General features: G+C 45.8%; 2 protein-coding genes across 4 annotated transcripts in view; both read right to left on the reverse strand.

Annotated features, from left to right (window-relative positions):
- Positions 1 to 2089: 2089 nt before the first annotated feature.
- Positions 2090 to 11317, reverse strand: LOC121199322 (solute carrier family 35 member D3). 2 transcript variants are annotated; one of them, XM_041063887.1, is made up of 5 exons: positions 9444 to 11317; positions 8259 to 8981; positions 6703 to 6913; positions 4810 to 4967; positions 2090 to 4300 (listed from the first exon to the last, which is right to left on the reverse strand). In XM_041063887.1, exons 2-5 carry the CDS (start codon positions 8481 to 8483, stop codon positions 3551 to 3553), a joined length of 1344 nt encoding a protein of 447 aa, XP_040919821.1. In that variant the 5' UTR covers positions 8484 to 8981; positions 9444 to 11317; the 3' UTR covers positions 2090 to 3550. The 2 variants fall into 2 exon arrangements, with proteins under 2 accessions (XP_040919821.1, XP_040919820.1); XM_041063886.1 differs by having other exon boundaries at positions 8259 to 9174.
- A 24-nt stretch (positions 11318 to 11341) lies between these two features.
- pex7 (peroxisomal biogenesis factor 7) overlaps positions 11342 to 15000 on the reverse strand; it is a 26740-nt gene continuing 23081 nt past the window's right edge. For both annotated transcript variants that reach the window (XM_041063890.1, XM_041063889.1), the window contains exon 11: positions 11342 to 12346. In XM_041063890.1, the coding sequence (XP_040919824.1) occupies positions 12275 to 12346 (72 nt within the window). In that variant the 3' untranslated portion in view covers positions 11342 to 12274. The remainder of the gene's footprint in view (positions 12347 to 15000) is intronic.

The following is a 15000-nucleotide window of genomic DNA, read 5'->3' on the forward strand; positions in this document are numbered from 1 at the left end:
ATTTAACCTCCTGACGTTAGCACATTAATGTCCTGCAGGTCGCTCTGTGGGGGGGCCCAGATCCCACCGGCCTCACTGCTCTGTGTCTCATGATAGTGTTAAAGATCCAAAACAGCCGTTAGTTAAAGCAGACCTCGGCCTGTATCAGCCTTCAGGAATAAAGCAGCCTGAGCAGCGTCTGAGCTCTGTGAGAGTCTGAGCTGCTCACACATCACAGATCTGATCGATGGTGCTGTCGAAACAAAGACTGAAGCTGGAGAAAAATGTCTGGACGTGTGTCTGAAAGAGTGGTGACAGAAATAAAAAGTGCAGCATCACCGAGAGTAAAAGTTTCCTGAAAGCTGCCATCCCTCAGAATTTAAACCTTTTTACACTGTCCAGAAACTTTAGTGAAATGAGGATGTGCTCTGACATGAAAAACAGATCCTGAAAGTGAAACTGCATCAGACTGCACGGAGAGTAGCAACACATATTTAATACATTAAGGTTTTTTAAGACTGGCTTTATTTTGGTCAACAGAAACATGAAAACTTTTTTTTAGAAAGAAATCTTTTGTCATTTTTCATGCACAACACACGTCCTCTGTTCAAAAGACATCTGCTCATTTCACTAAATTCACCAGACTGTTCATTCACCCATTAACATGCTGCTGTGTCCACTTTCCAAAGCCCGTCTCTCTCTGTGCTTCTCCAAGAAAATGACATGACGTTACAGTTTGTACACAGTGAATTCAACAGACAGAGAAACAAACAACACCACCACTGACAGAAAGACGAAGAACAAACTGCTGTTAATGCTCTGAACTTCTGCAGCTCGTTCCATGATCATTTTCCTGGACGTTTCCTGGACAGAATCATGGAAACTGAATTAATTCGATGGAAAATATAAATTTCCTTGAAAGTAAAGTTATATTTAAACTCTAACAGATGTTCAACCGTTATTCTTTAAAATTTCTTCTTCAAATAAATTAACTTTAGACAAATTCTACAGAGGGAACACAGGACAATGCATTAAAGGGAGAATTTGCCAGCTGCCTCACATGTTCTTTCAGTGTTTGAACTTGTGTCGACGTTCAGCCTGTTCGTTTATCATTAAACAGAAATGAAAGGTTGTAATTATTCACGTTTTCCCTTGGAGGCTTCACTTCAGTCACTACGTCTGTGTCACAGTCAAACATCACGTCCACAGTTTATCATGGTGCTGCCCACTGACTCATTATCACCCACAAACACATCTGAAACACCAAACACGTCACACGTCATGCTCTAACAACTATATTCATCTTTTTTAAAGTGTTAATGGTCAAAGTAACGTGAACCAAGCTGCTTCACACAGCCCGCTCCCTGTCCTCTGCAGCTCCAGGCCACATCACAGCTCTTGTACCGTTAAATGAAGTTTGGGGACTGTGAGAAGAAAAATCGATACCAATCAATATCAGGGGTTGACAGCTTTTTCTCTCCACACAATTCAAGATGCCTGAAGCGCTTTCTTGGTGGAAGAGATGATATTTGAAGGCAGAGTGGAGATAAATGTTTCCTGTTTGGAGTTAAATACAGAAAACAAGAGGCTGCAGACTCAGGAGTCGGGGCAGACGCTGCGTGGCCTCCACAGCATGTACCAGGCTGAGAGACACTGCTACCTGTCAGGACTGGTTACAACATGCTGCCAATCTACCACACAACGCGAGCACAGGTGTGGAGGCTGAGGATCTGGACCACCATCGTTCTTTAACCGCAGCGCTGATGGTTACTGAGCACTGACCACAGTTTGTTTGCTATAGCTTCAATCTTTTTTACATTTGTGAACCGATCAGAGATGAGACGTTTTTAAGGGAGCCAATCAGCTGTCACTTTACTGAAATTACAGGTATAAAGATGACGTGAGATTTACCATCAAAGCCCTAAACTTCAGCGTGTAGTGCTGAATTCATTGGAACAGATGTGATCATTAGCACTGAGCCCTAATTCAAAGTGTCTGTCCGTAACGTTCCAGCCCACACGTGGAGGAGACCTGACTGCGGCTGGCTGATGTGAATAATCCCTTCAGACATTCGGTCGGCTCAGCGGCCCACACACGTCCCCCTCTGAGGCTGATTTTAACTGATTTTATTAGAAACTGTCTCTGAGCCGCCTGGAGGTGGGCAGCCTTTTTTTTTTTTAGAGCAGACTTGATAAAAACAATAACTGTTCACAGTCGTACTGACGGAATATTCAGAGTAACTAAGACGTTTGTGGACGGCCACGTTGCTGCCGGCAGCAGAAGTTTAAGATCTCAAACCTTAAACTGGAGCTGCCGTAGTTTGTTAGCTAAGTGCTAACGCCATTTACTTCAGCTGCTCCACAGGAAACACGGTACAAATACAACATACCGAAGAAACTGAAACAGATTATTGACCTGTTAGCAAACACGCTAACTCTCCTGATAATCAAGCTAATCAGCTATCGCCTCTAACTGACAGTAAGCTAGCTAGGTTAGACAGCTACCGTGACTGGCATGTTCCAGGCTGGCTAGCACGTTAGCACTTATCTTCCCAGCTGTACTGGTCCACCCACAGGCCCTGAGAAAAGTCTCTGCTTTTAAACATGACCTGTCTTACCTGCGACGTCCCGTGGAGTCAGTTAGCTGCGTCCTGTCATGATAAGTTCATTAGTGGAAACCAGAAATGTAAAATATTTCAGTGACATGAGCAGAAAATAAAACCAAAGCCCGACAGTTTCCCTCAGAACAGGCGCTGACATCGTTTTGTGTGTGACAGTGGACCTGCAGGGTCAGAGGCAGACACACAATCAAACTCACGTCCAAACTCAAACAAACAAAGCCAGTGTGAACACAGCCGGAGGTCAGCTCTTTGTGGCCAGTGCATGCTTTTAACAAGTGGCTGAACTTGACCTGAACCACGTGAGTGAAAGGTTTTAATTCACCCCCCCAGTGCATATCAGAAACAAGAATTCATCCAGGTTTCAGTAAAACAAAAAAACGTTCAGGTGCCTGCTGCTCGTTTTGCGGTTCCCTGATTGGAAGAGATATTTCAGTTTGCACAAGATGCACTTGTTTTTCTTTAAGACCTGCTTTTGTTTGGCTAGCTGTGTAGTCAGCGGGGACACAAACCAAACCTAATCATGCTGCACGGTGGCTAGCCTGTTCCCCGCTGCACGCCGCAGAGCTCGAGGAGACAAGAGGCAGAATTTATCTTTAACAGGCAGCTTCTCCCGAAACTCTTCATCCACTTTTCTCCAGCAGGAACCTCTTTTTATTCTCATCATAAACAAGGACAAGGACTCTGTTTCCTGCTCTTAACAGAACTGAGAGCCTGTTTTAGCTCTCAAAGCCCCGTGTGATGAAACTGAACTTTTAGAAAAAACACAGGCTTTCATTCAGGCTATTTAATTTACTGCTCATCTTGGAGGTTCCCAGTGGACACGGAGCTTCAGTTTGTCGTTTTTATTCTGCCCTTCTCCTTCTCGTCTCCTCTGGTTTATTCAGCATGTTCAAGACCTTTTTTTATCCTCCTATTCTTTCCCAGTTTTCTTTTCGAGAGTCAGTCCGTCCCCTACGGACTCTGCTGCTCCATGTTATCAATCAAAGGTTCTTTCTTCATAAACTGCAGATGTCTGATGGATCTCCACACCCCGACATAGCTGTCACTGAGCGACTGACCGGGGTTGGTGTTCTCCCTGTGGAGGTGCTCCCTCTGCATCTCCAGCGCCTCTTTTTCCGTCATGACACAAGGTTTCACGCCTGCTTCTCCGTCTTCTCGTCCACCATCTCCTGTCCACAGCTGACCGTTGGCCAAATCGGCCGTCGCGGCCTCCTCCTGCCCGTCACTGCTCAACACTCCCTCCATCTGCGCTTGTCCCAGATCAGATCCGGTGCCAGCAGCGGGCCCGTCACCATTCAGCGGCGGCTTCTCTCGGTAAGGCTCCCCGGGCAGCCCTCCATCCTTCCCCGCCTCTTCCAGATCCTCATACAAGCTCTTCTTCTTCGTCTCAAAGTATTTGACCACGCAGTAGGTGATGGAGCCGATGGTGTTCACCACCACGCCGCCGATGAACAGCCCGGTGGGCGCGACGTCACTGAACGCCAGCATGCCGACGGTGATGGTGGCGATGCTCTTGACCACACCGACGAAGCTGGTGGTGACGGCAGAGTTGATGTAGGTGCAGTGCAGCGTGGTGAAGTTCATGGCGCAGCCAATGAAGATGCAGAGGGTGAAAATGACCGTGATGTGGGGGTCCTTCCAGCCCTCGTATGACCACATGTTGACGGCATCCATGGAGATGATGGAGCAAACCAGCAGCACCTGAGAGAGAAGAGACAAAGAGAGTGAGAGAGAAGAGGTTAGAAAAGAAAAAGAAAGAACAGAGAGAGCGAAGGAAAGAAAGAAAGAAAGAACAAAGCACATAAAAAGAGAGAGAGAGAGAGAGAGAGATCCACAGGAGGCGGTAACACGCCAACATATGCTGCACTGTGCCAACAAAGGACGGGAAGACGGCTGATGGAGAGAAAAGGGTCATAAAAAGGAGTGAGAGAGAAATAATATAAAGAGAGAGGTGGTAGAGAAAAGAAAAGGAATCAGGAAGTTTGAGAAAGAAGGGAAATAAAAGAGAGAAGAGAAACAGCAGAAGTGGCTGAGAGGCAGAACAAAATATAGAAAATGATTAGAAAGAAAGGAACAAAGAGAAAAACAGGAAAAGAAAAAAGAAAGGAAGGAAAAGAAAAACAGACTGAAAAAACTAAATCACAGAAGTAAAACTTAACATTAGAAACTCATCAGTGGGAAGCAAAGCTCCAGCTCCTCGCGGTCCTTACCGGCGACGCCATGATGGCGATGGCGTACTGTGCAGTGAGCGGTCCATATTCACTGTCCAGGCTGGTTTTCTGGATCAGGACCAGGTAGGAGGCGTGGATGATCACCGCCAACACACCGGTGACGTAACCGAACGGATCGCCGGTGAGATCACCAGCACCTGGAGGGAAAATGAAGAGAAGTTTTCCTGATCTGTGGAATCTTTACTTCCCTTTTATTAGCTCTGTTATTTCTATGGTTGTGTCTCGCGGTGATTGATCCTCGGGTTTGGAATCTGTTGTGTCTGTGGCCTCAGATCTGTTCGAACCTGTGGAGCTTTTATTAACCTGAGAAATCCAGCTCAAAGTGCTCGTCTGAGGCTTTCACACAGTAACGTCTTAGTTCCTTTGTTTTTTCTTTATGATTTATTCTCTGGCACCTGAGCAACATATCAGTTTTCTAAAGGAGGAGATGATAAAATAAGAGGAAAGAGAGAAAAGAGGAGTGGAGGAGTTTGAAGGTGTGGAAGCTGAGGAATCAGCAGAGATGAATGATGACGAGTTAAAGAAGCAGGAGGAGGGAGAAGAAGAAAGAGAATTAATCCTGTGCTGAGTCTGTATGTGGGCTGGAAACTTCCAACATTCAACCTGAGACTGAGACAAGAAGCTGCTGCTCACACACAACAGCTTCCTCCCACGATCCCACAAACATGCACATTAGGTTAATTGGCTGCTCTACATTGTCCCTAGGTGTGTGAGTGTGTGTGTGTGTGGTTGTCTGTCTTTGTGTGTCGGCCCTGTGATTGACAGGCGACCGGACTGGATTCTATTTTACCTTTAATCGCAGTAGAGGTTGTGAGTTGGATCGTTTTATGTGAACCTCCTTTTTATCCTGTCGATAGTAAAAAGAATCTAAGGTCAAAGGTCAAAGGCCATGGCTTTCAAAGCTGTCACTTCCCGCCCTGCCTCTCCCTCGGTTCTCTTCAATTCTCTCCATCCATTCTCATCTTTCCATTCAGGTTCTGATCCACGTCATCTGACTTTAACTTCCGTTAGCAAAAGAAAACATAAAAACTTCCGGCTAACAGCTTTTTCTTTGTTCAGCTTTTCTTCATATGTAAAACTAATTAACTGTTACATTCATTTCTGGGTTGTAAAAACACTTTAATCATTTTTCCCAGCAGTAAATTTTCCCTGTCCATTTCTGTTAATGATCCTAAAGTCATAAGAAAAAATAATACACATAATTAATTTCCTGAATCAATCTCCTCTGCTGCTCTCGGTGTTTGTCAGGCAGGAAGGGAGGCGAAACATTAAGAGAGAAATGTGCAGAACATGAGTCTAATGGGCAGATTCGTCATTCTGGGTTTAATCTTGGTGATAATCACCTTTATGTGAAAAAGGGAATATTTGCTTGTTCCAGGCGTGACATGACGTCACATCATCCGCAGGATCACCAGTGAATATTCTGTCTCAGGGGACTGGGACTTACTTATCATCCTTTGTGGGAAGATCGTGGTTTTGATTGCATGTTGATAAACACATCACATGTTACGCTGCGCGTCACTGCATTTTTTCCTCTGTATTAAACCAAGATTATTATCTTTCCTTGACCTTAAATCATCACCGTGAGGGGCCTGAGCAGTAACGCTGCAGATGGTGTGAAGCACATTTTCTGTTGATATTTGGACAGAAAACAAACAAAATCCATTATGAGTGAATACTGAAAGCATCGACCTGCTCACGGCACCAGAGGAAAAGTTTAAAGGTCACACTGTGGTATGAAGCACTCATGTTATCACCAACTCTGCAGTTCCCCACAGCTCCGTGGAGGAGCAGGCAGCAGGTCTCTGAAAACACACTTCATGTTACCTGCCCAGCAGGTGTGTGCTGTGTGTGTGTGCAAAGTGTGTTTACCAGCCAGAGCAGCTCCGCCGGTGGTGATGAGCACGGCGGTCACCACCCCGATGGACGGCACGCCGTTCCTCAGCACGCACACCCCGATGCTGAGCGTGAAGAGCGGCAGACAGCGTTTGAACACGACGTACATGGGCAGGCTGAGGCCGCGCAGAGACCACAGAGTGAGGGTGGACTGCAGCGTGGAGAGGATACACACCGAGCCGAACTCCTGCTCAGAGAGGAGACACACACACACAGAAGTAAACATAAAAATCGTATCAGCTGGTGTAGTATCGGCTCCTGACATGATGAGGTTTAACAGTTTTTCCATTGTCAACATTTTAGATTAGCATGTTAGCATGCTAGCATTTTGTGGCATGCTTATTAGCAGTAAACACAAACTACAGCTGTACCTGAACCAGAACTTTCCAGGTTCAGTCTGAGTCAGCAGTTTTTAGCAGATCTGTGAATTGTCGTGTCAGGGTTAGGGTCCATCTGTCTGACTGATGTCTCTGAGGATGACTAACGTCCATCAGGTCGATGTTTCCTTTTTTCACTTCAGTTCATGTCAGGAAACTGTGGATCATCCTCAGAGAAACTTTGAGCTCAAAGCTAAGAAGGAAGTTTGTTCATCCAGAAACTTTTCTCTCAGGTTTTCGTGCTTTGAGATTTATCTCACAAGTTCAAGTTATTCGTTCTGCTGTAAATGGACGTGTGGATCAGTGAAAACAGTTTCTGAGCTTGGAGCCTCTGACTGGGCGTTTCCCATGATTCCTGGCTGACTGAATGGATGTTGTTTACACTCATGATGATGCTGCACCAATCAGATGACAGTGCTAACACTGACAATTAGCTCCTAAAATTCTAACTGGCTGGAGAAAACCAACAGAGGGGGCGCTCTCGCTGCAGGAAAATAAATTAAACACACATTTATTCTTTTTGGAAAGCAAGTAAATAAGTAATTGATTAATTGATTAATGAATGAATCCTGCCCGGAGGAGGAGGCTGGGGCGTTTTTTCTTAATGGTGCAGAGAAATGTGAACAGCTGACAAACTTTCAGTGACTGTCCTGATGGAAAATTAAAACGAAGGCTGAGCTTCAGTTTGTGAATCATTCAAACTGCCTGTTTTTTCTCTCAGGCCTAAACTTTAACATCTGTATCTTCATTTTTACAGCTGCAGGCTGAAACCATGAAAAAGTTAGACAAGGTCTGAACACATTAAAATCAGAGGAATTCAACGATTTTGAATTTTATCTCTGAATTTTTCAATAATGAATAACTATTTTTAGAATTTAGTAGATGTAGTTGATTAATTCATTTTAAGAACATTAAAAAATGTTTTTCAGTTTTATTTCATTAGAATTTCGTTTGTATTTATACTCTAACCAATTAATCACAAAAGAAACACATATCTATTTATTTAAAATATGTATTTCTATCTGTCTACTTTCTAAAATGTTGGTATTATTTTCTCTTTTTTAAAACAATTGCAGAGACAAAGATTGAACTGGAAGTCTCGATTCCAGTTCTGGAACCAGTGAAATCTTCAGATCCCTCTGGAGCCGGTTTTACCTTGGAGAGCTGCAAGCTGAACGGCGGGATCGTGACCTTCCCCAGCCGCCGGAGGGTCTCCAGAGTGAGCGCCGCGGTGCTGCTGGTCAGGAACTGGATGAGCGTCAGGAAGGAGAAGTGATAATTAGTGATGAGGAACTTCAGCAGGATGTTCAGAGAGCCGGAGAACACGCCGTGCGCAACGGCCACGGAAATGCCCAACAGCCGGCTCTTAAACACATCCATGGTCGCCGGTCGCTTTGTTCAGAGTCAAACTGGAGATTAGAAAAGTGCTGGTGCTGAAAGCCCCGCTCGCTGCCCGGGTTGGACAGGTTCTGTCTCGGAGATGAGGGAGAGGATCTGGTTTTTACGCACAGCCGCGACGCACTGCTGCTGGACGGAGACCCGAGAGGAAAGGGGGGACTTGAAGCTGGAGAAAGCCCCCCTTTAGTGCCGAATGTGAAGCGAGACCAGTCCGCATTCAGGAGCTTTTAGTTAAAAAAGAAATAAAAATGGGATCTGAGGAGGGAGGAGGAGCGGGAGCAGGTCCGCGGTCCGCTTCTGCTGACTTCGGTGTTCTTAGTGAAAACTGCAGCTCAGTCCAGGACTCTCACTCCTCAGCTGTTTATGGTCAAAGATTCCAACTCATTTTCATCAGTGTCCTCTCACACATCATCTCCAGCAGCAGCAGCAGACTTCATCAGAATGTTCCTCTGCGCTTCTCTTTCAAAAGGAAGAAAAATCCTGCCGAAAGTGTCGGAGTGAAAAAGGAGGAGAAGAAGTGAATCCCCTGGAGTTGGAGCTGCAGTAGAGAACAGTAGAGAACAGTAGAGAAGGGTAGAGGCGCAGCAGCCGTACAGGAGGCTGTACAGTACAGCGGAGCTCGTCCTCTGAGAGCTGGGAGTGAAATATGACATTTTGCCGCAGCGCCTCTTGGCTGTGCACCCGAGAGAGAGGGGGGGTGAGGGGGGGGGGGGGGTGGGGTGAGGAGGGTCACTGTATCAGGGAAAGTCATTCATTCATTCAACCTTTATTTATACAGGCTTGTCCAATGAGAGAGATGCACGGGGGGCAGATAGAATGGGATAAAACCTGAGAGACATTCATAGTTAAACAACCACAACACAACCAGCAAACAAGAACAACACACATTACTTTTGCTGCACAGTCAGATACGGCTACACGTGACTTCACAAGCAGACGTACCTGAGGGTCGTAATGAGCTGTGACCTGTGGAGTCCTTCTCTGCTGCTGTCCTCTCCTTCTGTTGATGTGTTTACACGTTATAACAACACAGTAAACTGAAACTGAAGAAACAAGAGAAGAATTGACTGAGACAGACAAACAACCTTCAGGGGATTCATATCAATCTGCAGCAGATGAAATTCAACTGTCCACTTACTGTATCGAAAAATTCATGAAACAAAAAACTGTTGGTTAAATAAACCAAAGCAGAGGAAACGTCAGTAGGATTCATCATCAGGGGACCATGAATATCTGAAGCACAGTTCATAGCAATCTATTCAATAGTTGTTAGAACAGTGGGGGGGGTCACTGATCAGCAGAAACTCAGCCACAGCTGCAGCATCTGTCTCCAGCAGCAAACAGGCACGAATGAAAATGGACGCAGCTCGAGACCGAGAGACGTCAACATCTCCACGAAGCTTTGTCTCTGCAGCACTCGTCTTCCCCTCACTGAGCCTCCGCTCTCTCCTCACACTGCAAATTAGTTCAGTTCAAATCTGTTTTCTCAGCGTGACAGATAAAGGATTAATATGATGAAATGGATCAGAACATTAACAGATACCAGATTAAGTCATCAACAGATTCTGTAAAAGCACATTAGCCTGTTGAAGCAGAACATTCAGTGAAAACACTTCACATCAGCACAGAACATGACTGGATCTGTCATGATCGACTAATCGATTACTTTCCTCTCAATTAATCAAATAATCCATAACATGAAAGAAAACAGTAAAAACGTGACTGACACACGTCTTCAAACGAAACCAACAGTTTCCAACGAGCCGAAGCAGCAAAGTTTGCAGACGTTTTGTTTGAAGTTAATCTGTGTCTCAGCAGAGAAGACACTGGGACTGTATGCACACACAACAATTAGAATACACATATCAAATTAAAATAGGATTAAAATTTAAATACAATTATTATTCTGAAATATACTGTGCAGCCAAAAGTTTGTGGACGCTCAAACATCACAGCAACAAAACTACAGCCCTGATTCATTCAGCTGGAAGTTCAGGGACGAGCTCCGGTCACACCCAACGATTAAATCATATTAAAGAAGCATTTCACACAATCACTCAGCAAATAAACAAACTGTGAGGTGACTGAAGCATCCTGTGATCACGTGTCGTAAAAACAGACCTGACAGAGCAGAACATCTGAATCAGCGGATCAATGAAATTCAGCCTCATGTGATGAACGTGATGGTGAAACAGGAAAGAGACAAACACAAAGTGTTGACAGAGACTCGAAGACTTTGAAGAATGTTCGTGTCCTGCAGGTTTCCCCTCACTGGAACGTTTAATCGTTTAAAATAATAAAACCATCTCTGCAAACTCCAGCAGCTTTTCTCTCTGAGAGTAAAACGTCTCCATGTTTTATTTCTGTGAGTCTCTTCTTCCGCCTCCTCATCAGAAACAGAGACATCACCATCACTCCTAACAGCCGTGGAAATGGCTTGGACAATATTTTAATTGAAATATTTCATCAGAAAATCAGTTTCCAGGACACGAGGGAGGAAGATCCGGCCTTATCGAGCTCAGACCATTAGCTTCCAATTAACACGCAGAGACAGAAGAAGATGGAGACGCTTTCAAGAGTGAGGAGATTAAGACCAGGCCGAGGATTTAGACCCGGACTGTTCTCTGCAGGGACGGGAAAAAAAAAAACAATGCACGCATCCATTATTCCACAAACTATAGGTAATATAGATTAGGCTGAGTAATTTAAGTTAAAACAGAGTGGAGCCGACTCGAATGCATTTTAATGTGGGTTTCCAAATGAATGTGGAGCAGATAATCATGGAGAGTGAATGAGGAAACATGATGGTGCAGTCAGGGACCTCTTTCAGGAAAAGAAATGAGGAGGAGGAGGAGTAAGAAGAGGAAGAGGAGGAGGAGGAAGAGGCATAGAGAATCTGTCTTCATGGTTTTGTGTTCTCAGAGAAAGCGAGGCCGCAGAGTGATTGGCCGCACAGAGGAAACCTTTCACGCATCATCAGCAGCAGAGCTGTGATTGGCTGCAGCAGGGCCAAGCCATCATCATCATCATCATCATCACCATCATCATCATCAGCCCTACCACATTCCACAGGTTCCTCAGCTCTTGACTTAAACTGCATTAATATTAGCAAATCAATATTTTTCTTATTGACCAAATGACTAATGAAAGTCAGTGATTAAAGTGCAGTGAGCAGCTGAGGGACGTGTTCAGAGCTGAACACACTGCACACAGAATCCGAGCAGACTGACGGTTAATCATTAAGTGTTTTTAAAATACGAGCTGATGAAGAAGACGCTCCGTGTTTCTTTGCTCACGTTGTCAGTGTGTTCCTGTGATATCTGCTGCTTTATTGAAGGCACTGCACACACAGATCATCATCAGACAGCATGTCATGTCTACACTGATGACATTTACATGTTGGAATCAGTCCCAGCTGACATTTGTTCTCCAGTTTGACTGAGTGTCACTGAGATGAAGGAGAACACGCAGCAGTGACACGGATGTCACGGATCACGCTCATGACATCCGTGTAAAATATCCTCATTCACAGACAAATTATACCTGAAACACAGCGGCTGCTTATTACCTTGGTTCACTGACAGACTCATCAGATATTTACTGATATTATGAGAATTTCCAGTGAGGACATATTTCAGGACATTCAGGTCCTCACCACCTCAGAGGGCTGTTTGAAGGCTGGGTCTCGGTTTTAGGGTTAAGGTTCAGAGAAGGGACCGGGGACGGCGTTTTGTCCGAGAGGGTCCTCACGAGTGTAGAAAGACACCCGTGTTCTATGGCGCTGCGGCGGACAGACAGGCGGGCGTGTAGATCTTCACCGTCTCATCCCAGGAACAGTCCACCACCTGCAACACAACACAACACAACCCTCACTGTTAGAGACGGGTGGGGTTTGGTGTCGAGCGCAGCACCGAGCCATCAGCTGACTGGACCACAGGTTCCCAGTGTCCTGACCAAGGACCAGTACAGAACCAGAAAATCTGACACTGGGTCCCAAAACAAATGCAGTAATTCGGTGTTAGCGTGCTGAAGGTAATTACATTCACACTGTCCCCCCAACACTACACTGATTATGACTTTGGTCCAAATTCCTGTGTCTTTACACTGCAGGTGGACTGTGGACAGTCAGAGAGGACAGACGGCTGAGAGGACACATTCAGCTCTCTGAATCTCTGTTGAACTCTTACATCATAGTGTTCCACCTAAATTACCTTCCATTATCAGGTCCAGGACAAAGGCATTTACTTCTCTGTCCTCTTTTTTTTCTCCTCCTTCATTCCCTCCTTTCCTGGAGTGTTTGCATTAGACAGACATCCTTAGTGTAGTTCGTCCTCTTGCTTTCATCATTCAGCGCTGATGCACAGACAAAATCTGCAGATTGACAGAAACCTTTAATCTTCTTCTTCTTCAGGTAAAAAAAATGTGAGTAATAAAAGTTTAACTGGGAGGAGTTAGTCAGACTGAGGATTTAAACCTTTGGTTTACTGGCACCTGTGTGGTCCAGTTCACAGGTCTGGGATGTTTTCTGCACTGCACGTTGTTTCCACGCTGGCAGCTGTCAGAGAACATTCAGTCCACGTGTTCCTGAAGCTTTTATCTCAGGTCTTTGTGTTTTTTCCTCTAATCGCTGAACATAATTGTTCTCCACACTCCGCTGTTCGTACGCACACAGGAAGACGGGGGGTTTGTTTAACTGGGAAAGTAACAGACAAAATGAACACAGCTGTCCGCAGCGGTCTGACAGTGTCCTCACACACACACGTCATGCACCTCTGGACACAGGTAGCAGTGACGCAGTGGCGTCCTCAGCCCACACACTGATCGGACACTGTTTCTGGGGCTGTGGCAACACAACAACAATCCAACAGTAATATAAGCAAACAGAGAAATTTCCAGTTAAAGACACTGAACTGGAGAAACTCCAGTAAAACGACTGTGCGAAGCTCTTCACTTCACACTGAGACGTTTCAGACGATGAGACGGAGGAGAAAATACAGCTGTGTCTCCACCTCCCTGTCTCTGCTCTATAATCAGGCGGGGACGTGGCTATCATCTGAATGACATGCCTCTGTGGGGACGTGGCTATCATCTGAATGACACACTACATCTCTCCCGGCTGCAGAACACACACCGACGGATGAGTCCGGCCTTCGCTCACAGCTCACAGTAAAACGCTGGCTCCGCTTCACTGCCGCAGGCGCTGGAACTGGCTTTGTGTTCGGTTAAACAGCTGCAGCCAGTGAAATGACACAAACACAGCTGATGGTGTGGATGTGAGCTGGGGAGAAATCCTGCTCTGTTCTGCTGCATTTCAGGTGTGAACGTCCTGAAACCTGGTCGTCAGCTCAGCCAATCAGAAACAAGCAGCCGGCTCAGTCAGTAGAAATGTATTAACATGTCAGCAAAGGCTGCGCTGTAATTAATTATAAGCATCCCTGTGACAGACAGCGTGTGTTCACAGTTTGTTTTTACCTGTGGTGTTATTTTACTGCTGCGTCCTGTGTGTGAATCCTAAAAGGCCTAATGCCCACAGCACCATGGGCTGAGTCACAGAGACTGTTACACGATTTCAAATGCTGTTTTATTCACACCGGAACAACATCTGTCAGCCAGCTGTGTCACTGTTTGTGTTGGAGCTCTGGCTGCGGAGCTGGGACCCGTTTCACCGGCGCAGCTCAGAGCGATGGACACGGAGTGATGGTCGCTTCCAGTTTAACAGAGTCCAAACCCAGGAATCTCTGAATGTCTCCGTCTGAAAATGTCCATCACTGTCCTCACCTGAAGGACGTTTGCACCTGGCTGACAGCGTCACCTTCAGACGTCAGAGGAAACCGGCTCGCTCCCACGACCCCGGTGACGCGGAGCTGGTGTCTCAGGGTTGGACGACCCTGGACCGCAGAGAGTTTTCATCCAGCCGATCACCTCAGCAGGTGATTTCACTGATGGGCGGGAAGGAAACTCCAGCTCCACACTGTGTGTTTGGGCTTTGCACAAATGCAGCATTCCCTTCATCATCATCATCATCATCATCACACTGTCCTCCCTCCGTCCCTCCGTCCCCCCCGACCATCGGGCTTCCCCTCTGCTTGTTCGTGTTCCTGATTGAATCTTTGAATCAGGGAGTCAACAAGCTGAACGGCCTTTCAGGGGATGAGTAAGCAAAGTAGCTGTGCAGTGAGTCAGCCACTGAGAAGAGGAATGCCCCTGTTTAATTAACTTTGAGAGCCGACCATAATGGAAAGCTGCACACACCGGCCAAGACTGCGGCAAAGGGAGGGGGGGGGGGGGGGGGGGGGGGCAGCAGAAAGGAGGAGGAATCCAAGAAAAAGGCCATAAGACTAAAGAGAAAATTAAAGCCAGAGAGAAAGTTCAAAGTCTGAGGAACGTTCAGTTTCTTCTTCAACGTCTTTTTCTTTTCAAATAATGAGAAAAAGATGAATGAAGAAACAATAATTAAAACACGAACAGGCCTGAGGCAGATATGTGCTCTGGGAAACCG

Source organism: Toxotes jaculatrix, chromosome 19 (assembly GCF_017976425.1).
Source record: "Toxotes jaculatrix isolate fToxJac2 chromosome 19, fToxJac2.pri, whole genome shotgun sequence".
Taxonomy (NCBI): Eukaryota; Metazoa; Chordata; class Actinopteri; family Toxotidae; genus Toxotes; species Toxotes jaculatrix.

What these genes read in the sequence shown, in the direction of transcription:
- LOC121199322 (XM_041063887.1), bottom strand. Translation starts at nt 8,483, where the DNA reads ATGGATGTGTTTAAGAGCCGGCTGTTGGGCATTTCCGTGGCCGTTGCG. An exon ending in CGGCGGAGCTGCTCTGGCTG is followed by an intron (nt 4,968 to 6,702) that starts GTAAACACACTT and finishes TTTTCCCTCCAG; the next exon opens with GTGCTGGTGATCTCACCGGC. An exon ending in TCGCCATCATGGCGTCGCCG is followed by an intron (nt 4,301 to 4,809) that starts GTAAGGACCGCG and finishes CTTCTCTCTCAG; the next exon opens with GTGCTGCTGGTTTGCTCCAT.